At 51.7% G+C, this 19,265-nt stretch overlaps 1 protein-coding gene across 10 annotated transcripts in view; it reads right to left on the bottom strand.

The window, feature by feature from the left end:
- Nucleotides 1-3,415: 3,415 nt before the first annotated feature.
- The window catches only part of HMGB3 (high mobility group box 3), a 42,291-nt gene continuing 26,441 nt past the window's right edge, over nt 3,416-19,265 (bottom strand). For 3 of the 10 annotated variants that reach the window (XM_055393346.2, XM_055393350.2, XM_088833710.1), the window contains 7 exons: nt 11,569-11,673; nt 11,216-11,361; nt 10,997-11,114; nt 5,881-6,035; nt 5,462-5,601; nt 4,797-4,971; nt 3,416-4,371 (listed from right to left, as the gene is read on the bottom strand). In XM_055393346.2, coding sequence (XP_055249321.1) covers nt 4,231-4,371; nt 4,797-4,971; nt 5,462-5,601; nt 5,881-6,035; nt 10,997-11,045 — 660 coding nt within the window. In that variant the 5' untranslated portion in view covers nt 11,046-11,114; nt 11,216-11,361; nt 11,569-11,673 and the 3' untranslated portion in view covers nt 3,416-4,230. Of the gene's footprint in view, nt 4,372-4,796; nt 4,972-5,461; nt 5,602-5,880; nt 6,036-6,640; nt 6,750-8,028; nt 8,157-8,202; nt 8,626-10,996; nt 11,115-11,215; nt 11,362-11,568; nt 11,674-14,950; nt 18,530-19,265 lie in introns of those variants that run through there. The other 7 variants (XM_055393351.2, XM_055393352.2, XM_055393354.2 and 4 more) reach the window with 7 other exon arrangements.

The raw sequence follows: 19,265 nt of genomic DNA, 5'->3' as shown, positions 1-19,265 counted from the left end.
CTTTTTGATGCTATTATAAATGGAATTGTTTAGTTTCATTTTTCAAATTGTCCATTGCTAATATATAGAAAAACAATTTTTATACATTGATCTTGTGTCCTGCAATTTTGCTGAACTCATCTGTTCTGACAATTTTATTTGGAAACTCCTTAGGATTGTCTATATACAAGACGACCTCACCTGCAAGTGCACATAGCTTTATTCCCTCACTTCCAGTCTGGATGCTTTTTTCATTCCTTGCTTAATTGCTCTGGCTAGAACTTCTAGCACAATGATGAATACAAGTGGCACAAGTAGATGTCCTTCTCTTGTTCCTTAACCTAGGGGGAAAGTGGGAAAGCTTTCAGTCTTTCATTGAGTATATTAGTTATGGGTTTTCCTAATTGTTCTCTACACGTTGAGAACGTTCCATTCTACTTCCAGTTTTCTGGGTTTTTTTTAAATCGCAGAGGGGTGTTGTATTATTTTTGTCCCCTACTCCCCAGGGGTGTTGTATTTTATCAAACACTTTTAATATATCTACTGAGATGATGCTTTCCTTATTTTGTCAATATGCTGTCCCAGATTATTTTTTAAGCTAACATCTTAGGAGGATGGAGCTCCCCAGGTGGCTAAGTGGTAAAGAATCATCTGCCAATGCAGGAGACACAGGTTTGATCCCTGGGTTGGGAAGATCCCCTGGAGGAGGAGATGTCAACCCACTCCAGTATACTTGCCTGAAAAATCTCATGGACAGAGAAGCCTGGCAGGCTGTCGTCCATGGGGTGTCAAAAGAGTCAGACATGACTGAGCAACTGGGCATGCACTTAGGAGGATGCTCAAGATACAAAACAAGGTGGAATGTGGTCTGTTTGAAGCAGGAAAGGAAGCCTGGGGCTGCAGAGTTGACGGAGCGATCACTCCCTCCCAAATAGCTTTGGGCTCCACAGGAAACTAAGCCAGAGGCCAAGTACAGCAAGTGGCCCCAGCGGCTCTCATCCAAGACTCCTTGTTGGCATTGGCTCTGCCAGCCAATTGAGCCCTAACCCTTGGCCTTAGGGAGTGTTGGCTGGCCAGGCTGGCTGATTATAAGTACACAGCCACTTTATCAACAGTAGCTCCTGCAAACTGCATATTCACCCTGACACAGGGCTCCAAAGCCAACTCCCTGCTACCCCTCTGGCTGAAGGGTTGATCTAGGTAGGGGTTTTGGAGTCCTTAACACTTGCTCTTTTCGATAGTATCTTTCTATTAAATGTTAGTTGAGATCTAGCATTACGGTGAAGTGTCCTTTTAAAGCCTTGATTATAATCAACCCAAAATACAGAGGTTCAGTATCTCAGACAGATTGCAGACAGCCCACTGATTACTTTTCGGGAAGACTGATTAAGAAACTTTATTACAGGAAATGAATGCATCCAAAGTCCCCAAATACATTTGTGACAAGAAGAGACACACGGAAGACACAGACAACAGTTGCTACACCACAGTCTTGTTCTTTCCAAAGTATAAAACATCATTCAAGAATGGGTGAGGGTGTTAGAAGATAGAGGTGGTTAGAGAAAGCGGCTACTGTCCTTTTGATTAAAGAAATAACAGGTTGGTGTTGCAGGAACACATACTGCGGGCCCAGAAATCACGCTAAGCGGAAGCCTTAGGTGGTGACACCATACCACGTGTACCATCTCAGAGAAGCTGGAAGGCATCATTCTATTAAGAGGAGCAATGGTAACAGGTGAGAATCTTACAGTAAGCAGTCCTCTCACTGCAAGCAGTGCATGGGCCAAGCTGCCTGAGTCTCTTCAGAACTACATGTCTCCTTAATCAAAGACCACTTAACAAGTCCCCCAGTTAGGTTTAACTACTATAGGAGCACACAAAAAAGTTAATCCGTTTTAGTCTTTGCCCTTCCATAGTTGGCTTCTCTAGCTTCCACCAGACAGAGGAGCACTTCAAAGCATAAAATCGCTCCTTTGTGACTACAGGTTGAGCTTCCCTCCCATACTTGACTAGGTTGGTCACAGCTCCCATGTCAGCCTGGTAGGTTGTGTGTCAGGCTGCAGAGGCTTCAGCTGACAACGCCAAAGGCTGGAGGGAAGTGACTGGGCACAGCTAAAGCAGGCAGGGGCCACCTGGGAACAGGTGCCTATGGGCTAACCTCAGGACCAAGGTTTTTTAAATTAGTGGTCATTTTCTAGAACTAGAAAAACATATTTAGGACAAAGAGTTGTGATGTGAGAAGGAATGGCTATGAATACAGATTAGAGACCCAACCAGTGACCATGACCATAACCCTGACAGAGTGGGGAAGATACTGCCTGCAGCCAGCCAACTTCTCAATAGTGAATTTTAAGAAAAGCACTTTCTTCTCAGTGTCATTAAAACACCCTCGAGTGCTTCACAGCCTTCAACACGTATATCTGCGGATTAATGCCGGACAGGTATTAACACTCACCCCCAACACAGTCCCCTTCATTACTGCCAACAGTTCAATGCACATACACAGCAGCACTCAAAATATTTAAGGTCACCATCTGCCACTATGGCCATCACCCCTCAGCCCAACTTGGACAAAATGCTACATCTTCCAAAAGGAAATAAACACTGAAACATAACAAGTCTCTTCAAGAGTAAGAACATTTTAACAACAATCTACATTCCAAATAAACAAGCTCAAACCATGGGTAGACCAGTCTTTTTTCTGATGACATCTACTACTTAGAAGCAGTTGATGCCATCAGCTTGCCCTGCAGGTGCCCCTTGATGGAGCCCAGCCATCTTCCTTGAGGTGTTTGGTTTCTTGGAGGAAAAAGGACACTGCACCCTCCTCCATGTACCCCTCACTGGGGTCTAGGAGAGGATGCCAAGCTCAAGAACGCCTTGATCATTGAGCAAAATAATGTTCTACTATAAGTACTTGGGCATGGAGGCGGGGCATGAGTGAAAGAAAAAAAAAAGCCTGAAAGAAACTTTGTGTGTGTGTTTAGCAATGAATTTGACCACCTCCCCAGTCCGTGTTTGTGGGGGGGGTAGAGTGGGAGATTAAAAAACAACCAAAAACAAACCCCAGTAGTAGGCAGCCTCAATCTTAACCACCCACCTTCCTAAACCTCTGAGGACTGCTAAATCTTTTCTGTGACCTTAGCACCTACATTCAGCAGCTTAGACTTCACCTTAATGCCTTTCAGACACAAACAAAATCATGCAGTAGCTTCAAGTAGCCCTCTTTATCTCTGTCCTCAGTAGGTTGGCCACAGTAAGCAAAAGAAAAGTTATTTACCAGACTCACCAGGAGGCTAGTTACCAGATGCCATGGAGTGGGTTGTCCTCCTGCTAAGACTGCTGTTAGTCACACATTTAGACTGTCATCATAGAGCACAATTTTAAAAATGTAATACTGTTTATTTAACTTCAAAAACATTTCAACATTCTAAACATACAAAAAAAATAACAGAACATTGCAGATCGTGTTTAGTACAGAAGGTTCTTGAACTTTCACTGGTGCAGTGGCTCTTGGCTTTGCTGACAATGAACAGTTCTACAGTTTGTTTAAAAAAAAAAGTTTAAAACTACCACACTTAAACTAAAAAGGATCCAAAACACTTCTCATGCCTGCTGACCCCCCCCCTTCCACATCTAAGAATGGCAGCGGGATGCTATGTCGCTATATACAAAAACAAGACAACCTGAAGCTAAATGGATGCCCACTGCGGTGTCCACAGGTCCAGCCCCACAGTGCACGCCCTGAGCTACAGCCCCTCCGGAAGGCATTGCCCCCACAACCTCCACACCAAGCAAAGAGCATCAAGAGTGTGTCTCGGTTGCTTTGTTCTTTTTACAAACTATAGATATGTACAGTTGAGAACTCGGGATTTCTAGCCAATGACCATAGAATTAACACACCACCTTACAAATTAAAAAAAAAAATGCCAGAAACATCTTTAAATGCCTTGTCACACCAACAGCAAAGTGCACAGAGTGAGGAGAACACGAGAGCCTTTTCATTTTAAAAATGTTTGGAAATATGTACAACTTTGATACAGTTTCCAGGTGCTCCGGACACCCATGGCCACTAAATGTAAACCACTGACAATTGCTAGAGCACTTTGAGAGACTAAGATATGATCATGATCCAACTGGGTAATTAAACCTAATGAGGGCAACAGACACGTCTTGGATGAGAGGTGTGTCAATCAAGGCGCTCCCTACTCTAAGGTATTCACAAGGAGACAGATCAACAGTTTTTTTTTTTTATTCATCCTCTTCCTCCTCCTCCTCCTCCTCCTCCTCCTCCTCATCCTCTTCGTCTTCCTCTTCCACCTTTTTCCGGGCAACTTTAGCAGCACCCTTGGCGCCATCAAACTTCCCTTTAGACTTATAGTCTGCGACATCCTGGAAGGGACAGACACACATTGCAAATGAGTCAAGGGTAGAAGCAAGCCGTCCCCACCCCAGAAGGAGAAAACACGGGAGGAAGACAGGGCTGCTCTTCGAAATATTTATTTCCAGATTCAAACTGGGTTCGCAGCCATTCCAATTGCAGAGTGCATGGGTGTTCACGTGCTCTCGAAGTCCAGTGAATAAGCACTAACTGACCCTCCGCTGGGGGCACCCTCATGTGATCACATTTTGAAGCCTGCCTGAAAAGCTGTCTCAGACACAGCTATCAGAAGCCGGACCACCAGTATACCAGGCGGATCTGGCATGAAGACGAGTCCTGCAGCCTTCCACCCCCAGCCTAGCCATGGCAGCTGACCGTTCACCTTTCCAGGCTCCTGGAGGCCCTAGCCTGTGCAGGGTACACTCTGCTCCCTCACCTTCTCATACTTCTCTTTCAGCTTTGCTGCCTTGTTGATGTATGGCTGCTTCTCACTGTCACTTAAGTTATTCCACATCTCGCCCAGCTTCTTTGCCACATCTCCAATAGAGATGCCAGGGTTTGTAGACTTGATCTTGGGGCGGAATTCAGAGCAGAATAGGAAAAATCCAGACCTTATGGGGAGAGAATTGTATACATCAGAGGAGAACCCACCAAAACGGGAGCTGAAGTCAAGATCCCATGTTGCTGAATGCACAAATTCCTACCACTATGACTCTTCCCTCAAGTGAAGAAATGCATGATGCCATGCACAATATTACAAAGTTGCAGGCACTAGAATGCTTAAGAGGCTTCAGAAACATACAGTGCACTTTCTCAGTTACTGGGAAAAGGATACAGAAAACGCCAATGGACAATGATACCCAGAACTGGGCTGTCTGCCCCCTTCCCAGTGGAAATGCCAACAGCCAACCACCATGGAAGCATACAGCTCACAAAGAGAGCCACAACCAGGAATTTCCCTGGCCCAGCACTGTACAGCTCAAAATATACATTGTTTTGCTGAGGTATCGCAACATCTTTTTAGGTAAAGCTGTCTTTTTAAAGATCTTTCAAGCAGAAGGAAAGCTCTTAACTGCTATCCTGAATCCTACAGCCACTTACGGTGGTCTCTTGGGGGCATTAGGGTCCTTCTTCTTCTTGCCTCCCTTAGCTGGTCCGTAATCCTTCATTTCCCGATCATAGCGCACTTTATCCGCCTTTGCCATTTCATCAAATTTTGACTTCTCTTTCCCGGACATTGTCTGCAAAACACAGGACCTGTTAAATTCCTCAATGCAGTGAGCACATACCTGTTCAGCTGTCCTGTAATTACGGTGGCAGCTGCGAGAATCACTTGCAAAAGGGGATGACAGCTTTAAACCCTTGCAGTATCTTCTAAAATAAAACAAAATTCTAAGGAGAGACAAGATGAGTCTAAGTAAAGAGGAAGAAAACAGCCACCTGGAGCTACACGGAAGGTCAGTAACCAGAAAGTGTGAAATCCAACTAAGAGTGGCTGGAAAGATACAAAAGAAAAATACCTTCCACCTCTCAGAGCATTTCTTGGAAAATTCAGCAAAATTGACAGGGACCTCTGGGTTTTTCTTCTTATGTTCTTCTCTGCACGTCTGCACAAAGAAGGCATAAGCAGACATCTTGCCCTTTGGTTTCTTGGGATCACCTTTAGCCATTTTGACTGATGAAGGGAAGAGAGACAAAGAGAAACAAACACAATGAACATCTGCAAGATATACCAAAGGTGGCCCTTTTGGAAGAACCCTTGCCCCCATCCTGCAGCCGCTCTAGCAGCTGAAGGCAGAGTAGGGAGGAAATCAGTTTCACTGTCGCTTGTCATTTAACTTTTGACCAGCATGAAGTGCGCTGGTTTGTGAGTTACTTCTCCGGGAGTGATCAAGTTCTCCAAATGGAACCGACCCAAGCTGGGTGGTTCTGAGCTATATTGTGACTCAGAACTATTACGTTTTGCAAACTACAGTTCAAAAGTGGGAAGGGCACACGGATGACACGTTGGGAAAGGGTGCAGGTGGGTAGCAGAAGCTTGCAACCAACCACTTCAGGCTAACGGGTCATCTGTTTTACTATGTTACAGGCAACAATACTGTTGCCACTGAGGATTACAAGACCAAAGCAGGAGAACTGTAAATAGGGAACACTTGAAATTTCACTATTTTTGATGCGTTCTGGCTTATAAAAATGGATGGCTTTTACAAGAAGAGTAATCTGGCAAGTGAGCAGATCTCCCTTGTACTATTTAGTTCCAACCTGTATCTTCATCATTACCTAAAGAGGGAGGGGAGACCGAAAGGGCTAGTCTTGCCCATCGGGAAAGGCAAAGCGTGTCCAGCCAGGAACACTTTCTGCAAAGTTTCCAAATCAAAATGCAGCTGTGGCGTGTCATCGTCCCTGTCCCACCCCCCCTGCTTCCCGCCATCTTTTCCTTTTCCCACACCCAAGGTCATCACGCTAAATTCAAGCACTCCCCTTCCCTGGGAACGACCGAGGGGCTGAATTTGGGCCCAGCAGCGGCGCGGCTGCGGCGGCGCGGGTCGCCGGGTAGCACGGGGCCGGCCCCTGCCGGCCGGGCTCGGCCCCGCGCTGGGTCACTCGGACACGCAGAATTCACCTTCCATCTTGTCAAAAGCTTCCTGATGAAAGAAAGTGCCCCTGAAATCCGCCACTGCCACCCCCGGGGGGCGCACGGAGCAGGGGGCGGCGGCGGCGGCGGCGCGCCGGGGGCGCGGAGCCGAGCGGGCAGCGGCGGTGACCGCGGCGCCCGCCGCGCCTCCAAGCTCCGCTCGCTAAAATGGCTGATCCGCGCGCGGCCGGCGCGGGCGGCGGCGGCGGCGGCGGCGGCGAACAAAGCGGTCCGGGCCCGCCACCGCCGCCGCCCGCTCGCCAGCCCCCACCCCGCCCCGCCCCGCCCGGGGCTGCGGGGCCGCGGGCTGGACCCCCGCCCCCGGCGGCGGCGCGGAGCGCACTCCTCGGGATAACAAAGGCGCCCGTGCGGCCATGACGCTCGGCCGCGCGGGGCCCGCGGCGGCGCCCCCGGCCCTCCAAGCCGCCCGCCCCAGGCCGCGGGCGCTGGGGCCGAGGCCGGAGCCCGCCCGGAGTCCCCGCCGCCCGTCCGCCCGCCGCTCGCCTGAGCCCAGCGCCGCGCCGCGCCAGCCATGTTCACGGAGGCGGCGGCGGCGGCGGCGCCCTGCGGGCAGGAGATGAGCGGGGGGCGGCCGGCCCGCGCCCCCCTCCCCGGGCCGCCGGGCGCTCCCGCGACGGCCATGTTAATGCAGAAGCAGCAGTGCAGCCCCCCGGGGTCGCGCGGCGCCCAGCCGAGACCCGGAGCGAAGTTTGCCTGCGCCGTAGTCCCCGGCGGGCAGCGGTCGCCCGGCCTCCCCGGAGTCCGTCCCGGGCGGAGAAGCACCGGCCCCCTGCCCAGGTCCGCCGCCCGGCGCCGGGACGCGCGCCGCCCGAACCCGCAGTCGCCCCTCGGCTGGCGCCGCCGCAGCTGCCCGAACATCTGGCTGCAGGGGGGGCCAAGGTCCCTGGGCCGCTGCCCCGGGGGGCGTCGGCCGAGACGGGTTCCGCGGAGGGGACGTAGCCCCGACAGTGGGGAGCTCAGCTTGATGCATGGAAAAGTTGAAACACCTGAAATCGCTTTTTCCTTCCCGCACCTATGGCAGAGGGGAGGCGAAGGGGGCGGGAAGGGCGCGCGGAGGAGAGGCAGGGGGCGGCGGCGGAGCGCGCTCGCGGCGGCGCGGGCCGGAGGAAAGTTGTGCGGGCGCTGCTTCTGCGGCGACGGTGGTGGCGGCGGCGGCGGCGGCGGCGGCGGGCGGTGCGAAACGTACCTGTATTGTTCGCTAGTCTGGGCAGCGCAGGGCACGACGCGCGGCTCAGCGCTCCACAGCCTCGCGCTAGCTGCCTCCACGAGAGCCGCCTGATTGGCCAGCGGGCTCCGCCGTTTAAAACAACCTCCTCGCCCGGCCATTGGCTGCAGGCCTCATGAATATTAAACAGGCGCGGGAGCCCATTGGGCGCGGCCGCTGGGCTCATTCATTCAAACAGAACAACCCGCCGGCGCTAGCTGCCGCGGCAAAACCGAGAAATAATAATAATCTTGTTTGCCCACTCCCCGCGCCCCCCGCCCTTTTCGCACCGAGGTGGCATCTCAAAGGACTTTGGAGAGGTGGCTCCGCCATTCCCTGCGGCCTCGGCCTCTGGTGTTTGGAGGGCAAGGTCGAGCCGGGTTGCGCCGCCCTCTGCTCCTTCTGAGCTGCGGCCTCTGCGTCCGGGTCCCCTGTCCCCTAGGCAGCCCCACCCACCTCCCATCAACCCAGCCACCCGCCCCGTGACAACTCCGGGGTCGACCGTAAGGGTCGACTGTCCTTCACCTCCACCGAGTTCCGCCGTGACTCTGCTGCAGGGGCCTTGCGGCAGGCACCTAGCTCCCGTAAGCCCGGCGGAAAGCGGCCGCTGGCTCGAGCAGGAAAGATGCTGTGAGATCTCAGGGTTTCGGGACTCGCACCCCGCCTTAAAACAACCTGATTGTGCTCCCGAAGATCGCGCTTGTCTAGGCTCTTTCCACTAATTCCGAGAAAGTCAACCTGTGCTGCAATTGCGGAACCAGCGAGCTAGGTGGGCTAGAGGACGAAAACGGAGTTTGGCAAAAGGAGAGAAATTGGGAGAAGTAGTAACTTTGTGGGCAGGGAGTCAGTCCTCTATTCACCGTCTCAGTTTAGGCCCGCGTTCCCTTTGCTCCTCTGACACACACCCTATTGAAGAATAAAAGTTCTTGGAATGAATGAATGGGATTTGACTTGGCCTTGGCTTTGTCACTGGGTAGTATGGCCTTGAGGAAGTCAGTTCTTTGCAGGGGATTCAGGCAATGATTTTCAAAGAGGGAGAGGGCAGTGTCACCTCTAACGGATGCTGGGAAATGTTGCTGCTGGAATTTAAAAGGTGAGGATGGCCAGAGATGCCAAATATTCTGCATTGTACGGGAGAGTCACTTGCTGCTGCTGCTAAGTCACTTCAGTCGTGTCCGACTCTGTGTGACCCCATAGACGGAAGCCCACCAGGCTCCCCGTCCCTGGGATTCTCCAGGCAAGAACACTGGAGTGGGTTGCCATTTCCTTCTCCAATGTGTGGAAGTGAAAAGTGAAAGTGAAGTCGCTCAGTCGTGTCCTACCCTTAGCGACCCCACGGACTGCAGCCTACCAGGCTCCTCCATCCATGGGATTTTCCAAGCAAGAGTACTGGAGTGGCTTGCCGTTGCCTTCTCCGGAGAGTCACTTAGGAGGGAGCAATGTCCCATTCCAAATGCTAGTATCAGCCCTGCTGAAAACTGAGGGTCCCCTTCCCTCTTGAAGATACCGTGAGCCTCCTGGAAAGAATGGAGGGGAAAAAAGGAAAGCTGAGAAAAGGAGCACATTTCAAGGGCTGAAATTTGGAGAAAATAGTGGAAGAGGTATCATGAGTTATTCTACAGATATTCCCTTTCTAAAGCACTTTGAAAGCCCAGGATACTCACCTATTAATAATTTCCGTATTTAGAAATGAGAGTCACCTGAAGATGAGCTTTTGAAACACTGTTTCCAGCAACTGTGGCTGAGTCTGAGCTGTACAGGGGAGATGACCTCAGAATGAACCTGCCTCCTCACCCCCACCCAGCTCGTGCCAGTTCCTCAAGAGTGTCATGACCTAGGCTGTGGCCCTGTAGCTGGCATTGCTGGGCTTCGAATGTTAGGGATCCACTTGGAACCTAATGAAGGCAAAGATAGTGCCCTTTTGCAAGAGCCACAGGTATCAAAGTCAGTTTCTTAGGTCCCCAGTTTACAGACTCCTCAGAATGCAGACATCTTAAGGCTCTCTCATCTAATCCCCTACCCTGTTAAGAGTTAGCCGAGTGCTCACCTGCCTTCTCCTTGCATACCTCCACTCACAGGGAACTTATCACCTCCTTTCTGGGTTGTCTTCCATCTGGGCCTATCTCTGAGCCCTGGGGTCACCATCCTACACACAGTCTAATCCCTTATCCTTCAGAGATTGCACAGCAGGCCAAGTCTCTTCTCCAGGCCAACGGCTCCAACTTCTTCCACTACCAGGTTCTCAGAGTCTGCTACTGTCAAGCCACTCCCCCGACTTCTGTTTCTACCCTTCCCAGAGGGAAGCAGGGCCTCCAGTTATAGTGTGATCACTCTCCAGAGAGTCCTAGCCTCTCAGTGTTGTCAGGCCTTTCTAGGCCAGAGATGTGAGGTGGGACAGGGTCCAGCCACTGCCTGGTGTCCTGGCCGCAATGGGAAGCTGCCCTTAGCAGTTGGAAGCACCACACTGGGAAACCAGAATGGTCAGCCTCAGAGCCCGTGGGCACTTCTTAACAGGTCCCTGAGTGGCTGGTGAGGGTCACACTCATAAGCACAGGGAAGTCACAAGCAGCACATGTATACAGACTCACACACACACCTGGGCACACCTAGGGCATTCACAGATGCAGTAGCTTGAAAGCCAAGCCAGAGAAGTAAGAGTATCTCTCTGCTGGAAGAGAGCTTAGAGTAAGTTGTGCCCAGACATCACCATCAAGATCCCCTCTTCCCACCCACTGCCAGAGCCCTGCCCATTGGTCTCTGATTTCTGCGTACATACCTCGAATGACAAAATTCGCCTTCTTACTCTTCGAAGGAAGACTTTCCATGTCTGCTCCTGAGCAGTGCCTTCTCTTATCCAGTTGAGGCACTTGGCCTGAAGCTGCGACCTGTGGTCACTATGAACAGAACCTCCAGAAAGTGACTATGACATCACCGAGCCATGTCAGAGGTCTGCAGATGGTTGCCATGGTTCCCTGCCCTGCCCCTACAAACATACCTATGACCCAAGTCTCCATGTCTCCCTCAGGTCCAGTGTCCCCAATTTCTCCATTCCTTCCACACTGAGTCTCAGTCGGGAGGCTCCTCACAGCTTCAGTTTCTCCTCAGCTCGGACTGTCCATGGCAGCAGCCTGAGTGCAAAAACTGTCATAACTCAATCCCATGTACATATCTTGAGTGTATACTCATAAGTAACAGAAAGGAGGTGGGATAAAGGGCGGGGGCTGGGGCTGGAGGGCAGGGGAGAGGCAGTAGCTTTGGGCTGTGTCATTGACGTTGTGGTGGGCCTTCCGCCATGCCACCTCAGCTCCCCCAGTCTCAGTGTCACCTGTCAAAGATGGTATGACCTACCTTCTCCACGCCGGCCACTATCCAGTCTGCGGGTGAGGAAGGGTAGGTGTGAAAGTGATCTGGTGGTCACGTATAAAAGGCCACTCAGGGGAGGCTAAGATCAGCCTGGAAGGGTAGAAAAAGTGACAAAGTCAGGGGTTAGCAGACATGGCCCAGATTCAGGGGTTCCAAGGCACGTTGCCTCTTCTATCTGCAGCAAAATTCGGTGCTCAGTGGCTTGGCTTGGGAGTAGCTCAAGGTTCTGGAGTGCACTGAGCCCCTGCCTAGGCCTCCCTGGAAAGTATTTTAATGACATCAGTCCCCTAGGAGGCCAGGCCTGTCCACACAAGGGAACCTCAAACCAGAATTCCATAAGCCACTCCAGTGGCTGGAGATGTCAGGAGAACATTCAAAGGAGATAGGAAATATGACGAAGTGTGGTAAAGAGGTTTCTGTTCAGTTCCTGTCAGTTCAAGACCCTCTCCCTCTGCCTCCAAATTAGGAGTAATCCTCATCATTCAACACAAATGAAACCCCAGTCCCTTAGAACTCACCCTACCCTACCCCTACCCCACGTCTCCATCTGAGCACCCAGGGCTGCAAGTAACATCCCTGAGGCCCAACCTTCTCTGACTGTGAAGATCCCAAAATGAGCAGCCTTTCACAAGGGATCTGGTGGTGGTGCTGGTGGTGGTGGTTTAGTGACTAAGTTGTATCCGACTCTTGCAACCCCATGTACTGTACCCTGCCAGGCTCCTTTGTCCATGGGATTCTCCAGGTAAGAATACTAAAGTGGGTTGCCATTTCCTTCTCCAGGGAATCTTCCTGACCCAGGAATTGAACCCAGATCTCCTGCATTGCAGGTAGATTCTTTACCCACTGAGCTACGAGGGATCTGGGAGCCTTTGTAAAGTTCCATCTTTGCAGGTAGGGAGTCTTTAACTGCAAGCTTCTAGGCTTTCCCAGGGCCCCTGCCCACCTCTGCTCACTCCCAGGGGAGCTGAGGCCTCCCATCTCCTCACCCCCCTGGCTTGTGGGTGGGAATTACCTTCCAACTGGACTCTTCCCAAAGAGAGGAAAAGTGCTTTCCCGGAGAGGGTTTCTGACGCTCTTCTGATGGGCTGGATGCAGAGGGGCCCCCAGGAGTCAGTGGCTGAGCAGGGGCTGGAAACTTGGTCTCTTGATTGACCCTTAGTGTCACGCTTGTCTTACTCTTAATAGCTCAACTCTATGGCCATTGGCAAGGTGGCAGGGGCAGTCAGCACCCTCAAGAAGAAGAAGTTGCAGGTTGGGAAGAGACAGGCAGCTGGGTCTAGCCTATCCCACCTCTCCTGCTCCCAGGGCCGTGGGTCAGGCCACCGGAGAAGGGAGTCCAGAAGGCGATGCTGTTTAGTGTGACATGGCCACACCAGTTTCCCAGGTGGCACTCGTGGTTAAAGAACCTGCTTGCCAATGCAAGAGACACAGGAGACATGGGTTCGATCCCTGGGTTGGGAAGAAGGAAATGGCAACCCACTCCAGTATTCTTGCCTAAGAATCCCATGGACAGAAGAGATTACAGTTCATAGGGTCGCAAAGAGTCGGGACTTAGCACGCACGCACACATGCACGAGGCCACACCAGCCCCACCAGGCCCACTGTCTCTCCTTTCAGTGGATGACTGAAAGAGGGAGTAAGTCAACAACCAAAAGACTTGCTCCACATTTGCTGTCCACACCACCACCCTGTGGGCACACAATCCTAACCGCATGAGCCAAGGATGTGCCAGGTAGACCAGGGCTCCTGGGAAAGAGGAAGATGAAGTGAGAGCTCCCTGCCCCTCCCAGGCACCCAGTCCTGGGAAGGCTCTGGAGCGGAGGGGGCACTGAGGGGCAGGGAGGGGAGGGAAGGGGACATTCAGTGGGGTCAGGACCCAGCCTGTTCCCAGAAGAGCCCTGCCCGCTCGGGCCTTGAAGCCTTTCCCCACTGATGGCGACTGGGTCTACACCACCTCTCCCTGGACCCCGTCCCGCCTAGCACGCAGCAGCAGGCTCTCAGAATCCCCCCACCTCGCCTAATATCGCAGGCCGCTCAGTGCCCGCATGCCCGATACAGAAGTCTGGCTCTGACTCATTGAGCAGCTAATGGACCAGTGTCCCCTTCTTTGGGAAAAGTTGCAAACTGTTTCTCCTCACCGGAACCAGGGGGATTCCTGTGGTGGGGAGAGGAGGGAATGGAAGATTGCCACTCTTGAAAACGGGACCGGTGTTCCTGCATTTAAAATTCGCCCCATGCCCTCTTTCTGGGCCTAAATTTAGCATCATGAAAAGGGGAAGCAATGACTGGTCCCCAGCATCTCTTCGGACATCACCGTTCTTAGGATGGCTGGTGTGGCTTCACAAAGAGAATGGCTTTCCTATCTTCACCTACCTACCCCCCCCCAAAAAAAAAAAAACAAACAAACGTGAAATGTGGCCTAGCCAAGGCCCTCCATGTGTCCAGTCCCTCTGGGAAGAGGGTTTAGAAACAAGCCCAGTGGATGGTGTTAGAATCTGACTCTGAGAAGGACGGCACTTATCATCACCATACATACCATCTCCCCCACCAGCTTCAATCTGTGTCTGCCCAGCAACTGGGGGCATCCTGGTAAGTCTGAACCTGCCCTTCATCCACTGAGGACGCTCAGACCTTTACCCTGTCCCTCCAGGGTACAGCCCATCTCTCCAATAGTCCTCGGGGGACTTCACAAGTCACCCCTCATCACCACACTCACCTCAGATTCCAGCTCTCAAGTTTCTCCTCACCCTGCCCGCACACAGCAATAACCACCCCAGGCCCTTGGCACATGCTCCTCCCTCAGCCTGGGAAGATCTGCTCCCTAAATCAGCAAGGCTCTAGCCCTCACTTCTTTTAGGTCTTTGCTCCAGTGTCACATATTCCCTGACCATCAGTGGAAAACAGAAAGCCACAATTCCACATCACCTGCCTTCCTTCTCCTGCTCTGTTACGCACACACACTCAACACCAGCTCGTGAGATCACTCGCTATACTTTTACATTTATCTCTCTGATTGTCAGTCTCCCCAGGAGATTGACTGCTCTGTTCTCTGCCATCTCCCCAAAGTGTAGCATAGAGCAGGGACTCCATTCAGATTTGTAAACTATGAGTTCTCCATTGACTCCATTCAGATTTGTTAAAAATGAGTTCTCCATTGACCCTGATGGCTTAATTCTTACATTAAGGCAGAATCCCCAACCTCAGGCAACTTGCCATCTAGAGAGCAGACACACCAACATCAATAAATGGGTCAAGGATAAAATGTTGTTCAGTCACTCAGTGGTGTCCAACTCTTTGCAACCCCATGGACTGCAGCATGCCAGGCTTTCCTCTCCTTCACTATCTCACGGAGTTTGCTCAAACTCACGTCTATTGAGTTGGTGATGCCATCCAACCATTTCATCCTCTGTCTTCCCCTTCTCCTTTTGCCTTCAATCTTCCCCAGCATCAGGGTCTTTTCCAATGAGTCAGCTCTTCGCATCAGGTGGCCACAGTACTGGAGCTTCAGCTTCAGCCTCAGTCCTTTCAAGGATAAAATGAATGCCAGCAAAAGAGAAGTGAAGGCCAGGGGAGAGCTTCAGTTCTGACTGTGGTGGCGCGGGTCTGAGGACAGGTAGCCACTTTGAGCTTGGCATCCAGGGTTAGTGAGGGTTCCATGGGCTGAGAAGGAGCAAATTACTGCAGGCCGGGGGAAAGCAAAGAGTTGGACATGACTGAATGACTGAAATGAACTAACTGGGGGAAAGCAGAAGCCCTGAATGGAGGTGCGAAGGTGTGCACTGAGCTCACTCAAAGGTGGATTTCAAGGCTGGAGAGGGGAGGGGAGGAGCCAGGGCAGTTGTCAGGTGGACACTATCACCTGCAGCTTCTTGCGGGTAGTGGCCCAAGCAGAGCTCTGTGTGAGAAAGCGCTCCCATGTGGCTCCGGGAGGACGGGCCAGAGGCAGAGCGCTGGTGCGGGCCTGGAGGCCAGACCTTGGCACTGAGGGTGGGAAAAACACCTGGATTTCTGCACCACCCACCTCCCAGCCAGAGCCCGTTGATCAATTTGTAAACCTGTCTGTCATGTCAGCCCTCCAGGGCCTCTCCTCCCCACTTCTGCTTCTGCAGCTTCTTCTCCCCGCTCCCCCCTTCACTCTTAATGGCAGTTCCCTCCCAGGTGTCCCCTTTCTCATCCCTGGAAGTATGTGTGTTTACCTGCCGTTCCTGCTGCCTCAGATCTGCACCCACTTCGGCTCTTAGGCAAGTGCTGCCACCCTTGAGACCTCAGCCCAATCCCCAGTCAGTGAAGGGACACTCTCCTGCCCTCAATTGACTTTCTCCCTCTGGTCTCCTTTATGGCATGGCTCACAAATGGCATTTGGGCCCACTTTAGGCGATTGCTTGCTGAATGTCTGTCTCAGCTGGGCTTCTGCACAACAGGGCTTGGGACCTAAGAGACATTCAGAGGGATACTAGATGAATGAGTGAAGGTGTGTCTGTGTTATCAGATGCTGGTGTGGAAGGCACCTCTCCTCCCCCACCCCACCCCCCCAGAAGGAGACAGCAGCCATCTCAGACTGGGGGAGAGGTGATGAGAAAACTAGAGAACCTGTGCCAATTCTGCCAAAGACTTCACTCAGCCAACCAGGGCAGCTGCCATGAATCTACCCCTCTCCTAGAAGACAGCCCAGGGACACGTAGGGCACTGCAGCAGGGCTATGGATGCCCAGTCTTTATTTCTCAGCCCTGAAGTCCCGCAGTGGATTTGCAGCGCTCCCTAGGGCTCTGGCTCAGCTTGCCAAGGGAGCTCCCAAGTCCAAATAGCACCAAGGCGCATTTAGATTGGATGTCAGCCATGTGACTTGGGCAAGCAACTCCAGTGCCCCGTCTCTCAGGGTCTAAGTCATAAGTTGTTGCACAGATCCTGTGAAACATTCAGTGCAACATGGGTTGATCGTTCTAATGGTCACCTTTTCATTTTTTGCTGCACCACACGTACCAGGGGCTAAGCGATGAAGAATCTGCCTGCAATGCAGGAGACGAAGGAGACTCAGGTTTGATCCCTGGGTCAGGAAGATCCCCTGGAGGTGGAAATGGCAACCCACTCCAGTATTCTTGCCTGGAAAATCTCACAGACACTGGAGCCTGACGGGCTACAAAGACTCAGACAATTTGTGACGGCATCGCAAAGACTCAGACACGACTGAGGGTCTGAGCACACATGCATGTTGGATGTTAGTTCCCCAACCAGGGATTGAACCTCATTCCCTGCATTGGAAGCCCAGAGCCTTAACCACAGGGATGACAGGGAAGTCCCTCTAGTTGTCACCTTTGACCTCACTCTGAGTTCTTCAAACTAAACAAAGGAGCAGCAGCCAGAGGACAATCCCAACACAGGTGGCACAAGCCTGAAGCATATTTGTCAGCAGCCAAGCTGAGTATGCTGGGAACTGCATCTTTCCTAGCAAATCAGCTCTCTCTGGGCTGTCTGCAACCTCAAATATAGGATCGAGACAAGCTGGACTGCATGCCACACACCCTCCCCATGCCCACACCAGTCCTACACAATGAATATCTGTCCTCTAAATACTTGGTGAGTTTCTGGTTTTGGGTTCCTGGCATTGGAGTGGGGAGTGGGAAGGGCCAGAACCCTAGCAAGGGGGCACGTAGGACACGGTACTGTGATTGCCAGGTTCAAAGCAAGGATTGAGCTCCATTCATCTCCCAATGGCCCCACCTCCCAAGCCTGGCACAGTGTTTAGGCTCAGCCAGCCAGTGTTTGCTCTGAGGGAGACTTTTGTGCAAGGGTGGACGCTTGGTGAAAGGGACATCCTGAGTAACTGACAAAGGCCAACCTCATTGCTGCCTTCTGAGGGGATAAGTGATATCTCTTGATGAAGCATTAGGCATATAGCTCTGCATTTCCAGACCCAAACCCACAGAGATATCTTAGAAGGACTAGCATCTTAGGATCACAGGCAGGGATCTGCTGTGGCCCTAAGAGCTGCCCTCTGCTCCTCCATAGCTTCAAGGTGCCTTGGAAAATCCTTAGACAAGTTCCTGAGCCTCATTGATCCTCAGTTTCCCCTTCTGGACAGTCAGTGAATCGAGCTAGATACTAGATGATCTCCAGGGTGCTGGAGCATCCCTCGAAGGCAGCCACACCCTCTACCTCCATTCTCAAATGCCTAGAAGAAAGCACACTGGAAATGCCAGTGAATATTTGTTGAATGAATGAATGGGTGGAGATGCTCGAATTCTATAGTCTGGCAATGAGGTGGAAAAGTGTGTTTATATTCATAAAGGGATCTCCTTTGTTTGGGGATCTTTGTAAATGATTCTAGACAGCTTTTTCAACATGATGTGACCTAGATCAGCCTGCATAAAGATTTTTTGCCTTCTCTTTTAACATGATTTATATAGATTATCATCTGAACTTTCCACTTTCTTTTGGATATGTTCATACCTGACCTGCAAATGGACAGTCAGATAAAATGATAGCAGTAAGGAACTGTAAACATAAACTACAAATGGCCCAAGTCTAATCAGAGAACATGATAATGATAATGATGATCGCCCAATGCTACCTTGTATTTTGTCCCTTAACAGTTTACAAGGTGCTTGCTTATCTACTATCTGACCTGCACCCCACAAAGGTCCTGTGAGATATGTGGCATATTTTGAAAAAAAACTGAAGCCTGGAGAAAGCAAGTGTTTTGCCCAAGGGTACCAGACCTTCAGGAGTAGAATAAGGGACTCAGTCAGTGTTTCTTGCTTGCCTGTCTTTTTAACAGGCTTCACTGTCAGATTGTTTTCAGTGGGCAAACAATGACCATCCAGGATCCTCTGCCTGGGACAGTCCCAGAGAGAAGGGCAGAAAAGATCAAAGGGCCTGAGTGCAACTGCTGTAGTCATCAGATGAGTGACCTCCCAGCACCTCACCCCAGTGTGTCCCAAACTGACTCCCCAAGCTCAGCCCTTCCCCAATATGCACCCCTCCCCCACCCCTCCCCCACTCCCGGCCTCCTGCCTGGCTTCCATTTTACCATATATGCACCTTCCCAAATCCTGTCCATTCACTCTCCTAAACCTAGTGGCGTCTCCCCATCCCAGTACTGAGCTGTCATCATCTCTCCCCTGGATGGCCACGACCATCCCAGCTGGTTTCCCTGTGCAGCCTCACGGATTATCCAGTCTCCACACCAGCAACCCGAGGGACCTTTATAAATGTACTTTCCGGCGTCTTGTTACTGTTCAGTTTCAAACCCTTTCATAACTCTAGAACTTTGAGATGAAGCCACAGAGGGGTCTTTCCTCAGGGTCTGGTTCCTGCCAGTTTCCTACCACCACTCTGCCCCCAGCCCCGATCAAACACAGAGATCCTGTTATTGCCCCCTCACTGGTCACACTTTTCCTAAGGGCCTGAAAACCCTGGGTGTTCCAGTTGTTTCTGTACCTGCCTGGCTACCCTACCAGACCTGTAGCGCCATTAGAACAACCCATGGCCCCACGGAAGGTCTGGCCCCTACTAGGATCTCAGAGTACAATGTGAGCAAAGTGGCAATGGCTTGCAGCATGGAGAGAGGAGGGCCAGCATGTGGTAAAAACACTCTGAAGGAAAAAAAACACGGGTGAAGAGAGAAACCCTCAGTAGCCTTGCCGCTGCTGCTGCCACACCGCCGCCACTGTGGCCTCTGAGAA

This window comes from Moschus berezovskii, chromosome X (assembly GCF_049115385.1).
Source record: "Moschus berezovskii isolate FMDL1 chromosome X, NW_MosBer_1.0, whole genome shotgun sequence".
Classification (NCBI taxonomy): Eukaryota; Metazoa; Chordata; class Mammalia; order Artiodactyla; family Moschidae; genus Moschus; species Moschus berezovskii.
Note: the sequence above shows the minus strand (reverse complement) of the source record. Positions and strands in the feature narration are given on the sequence as shown.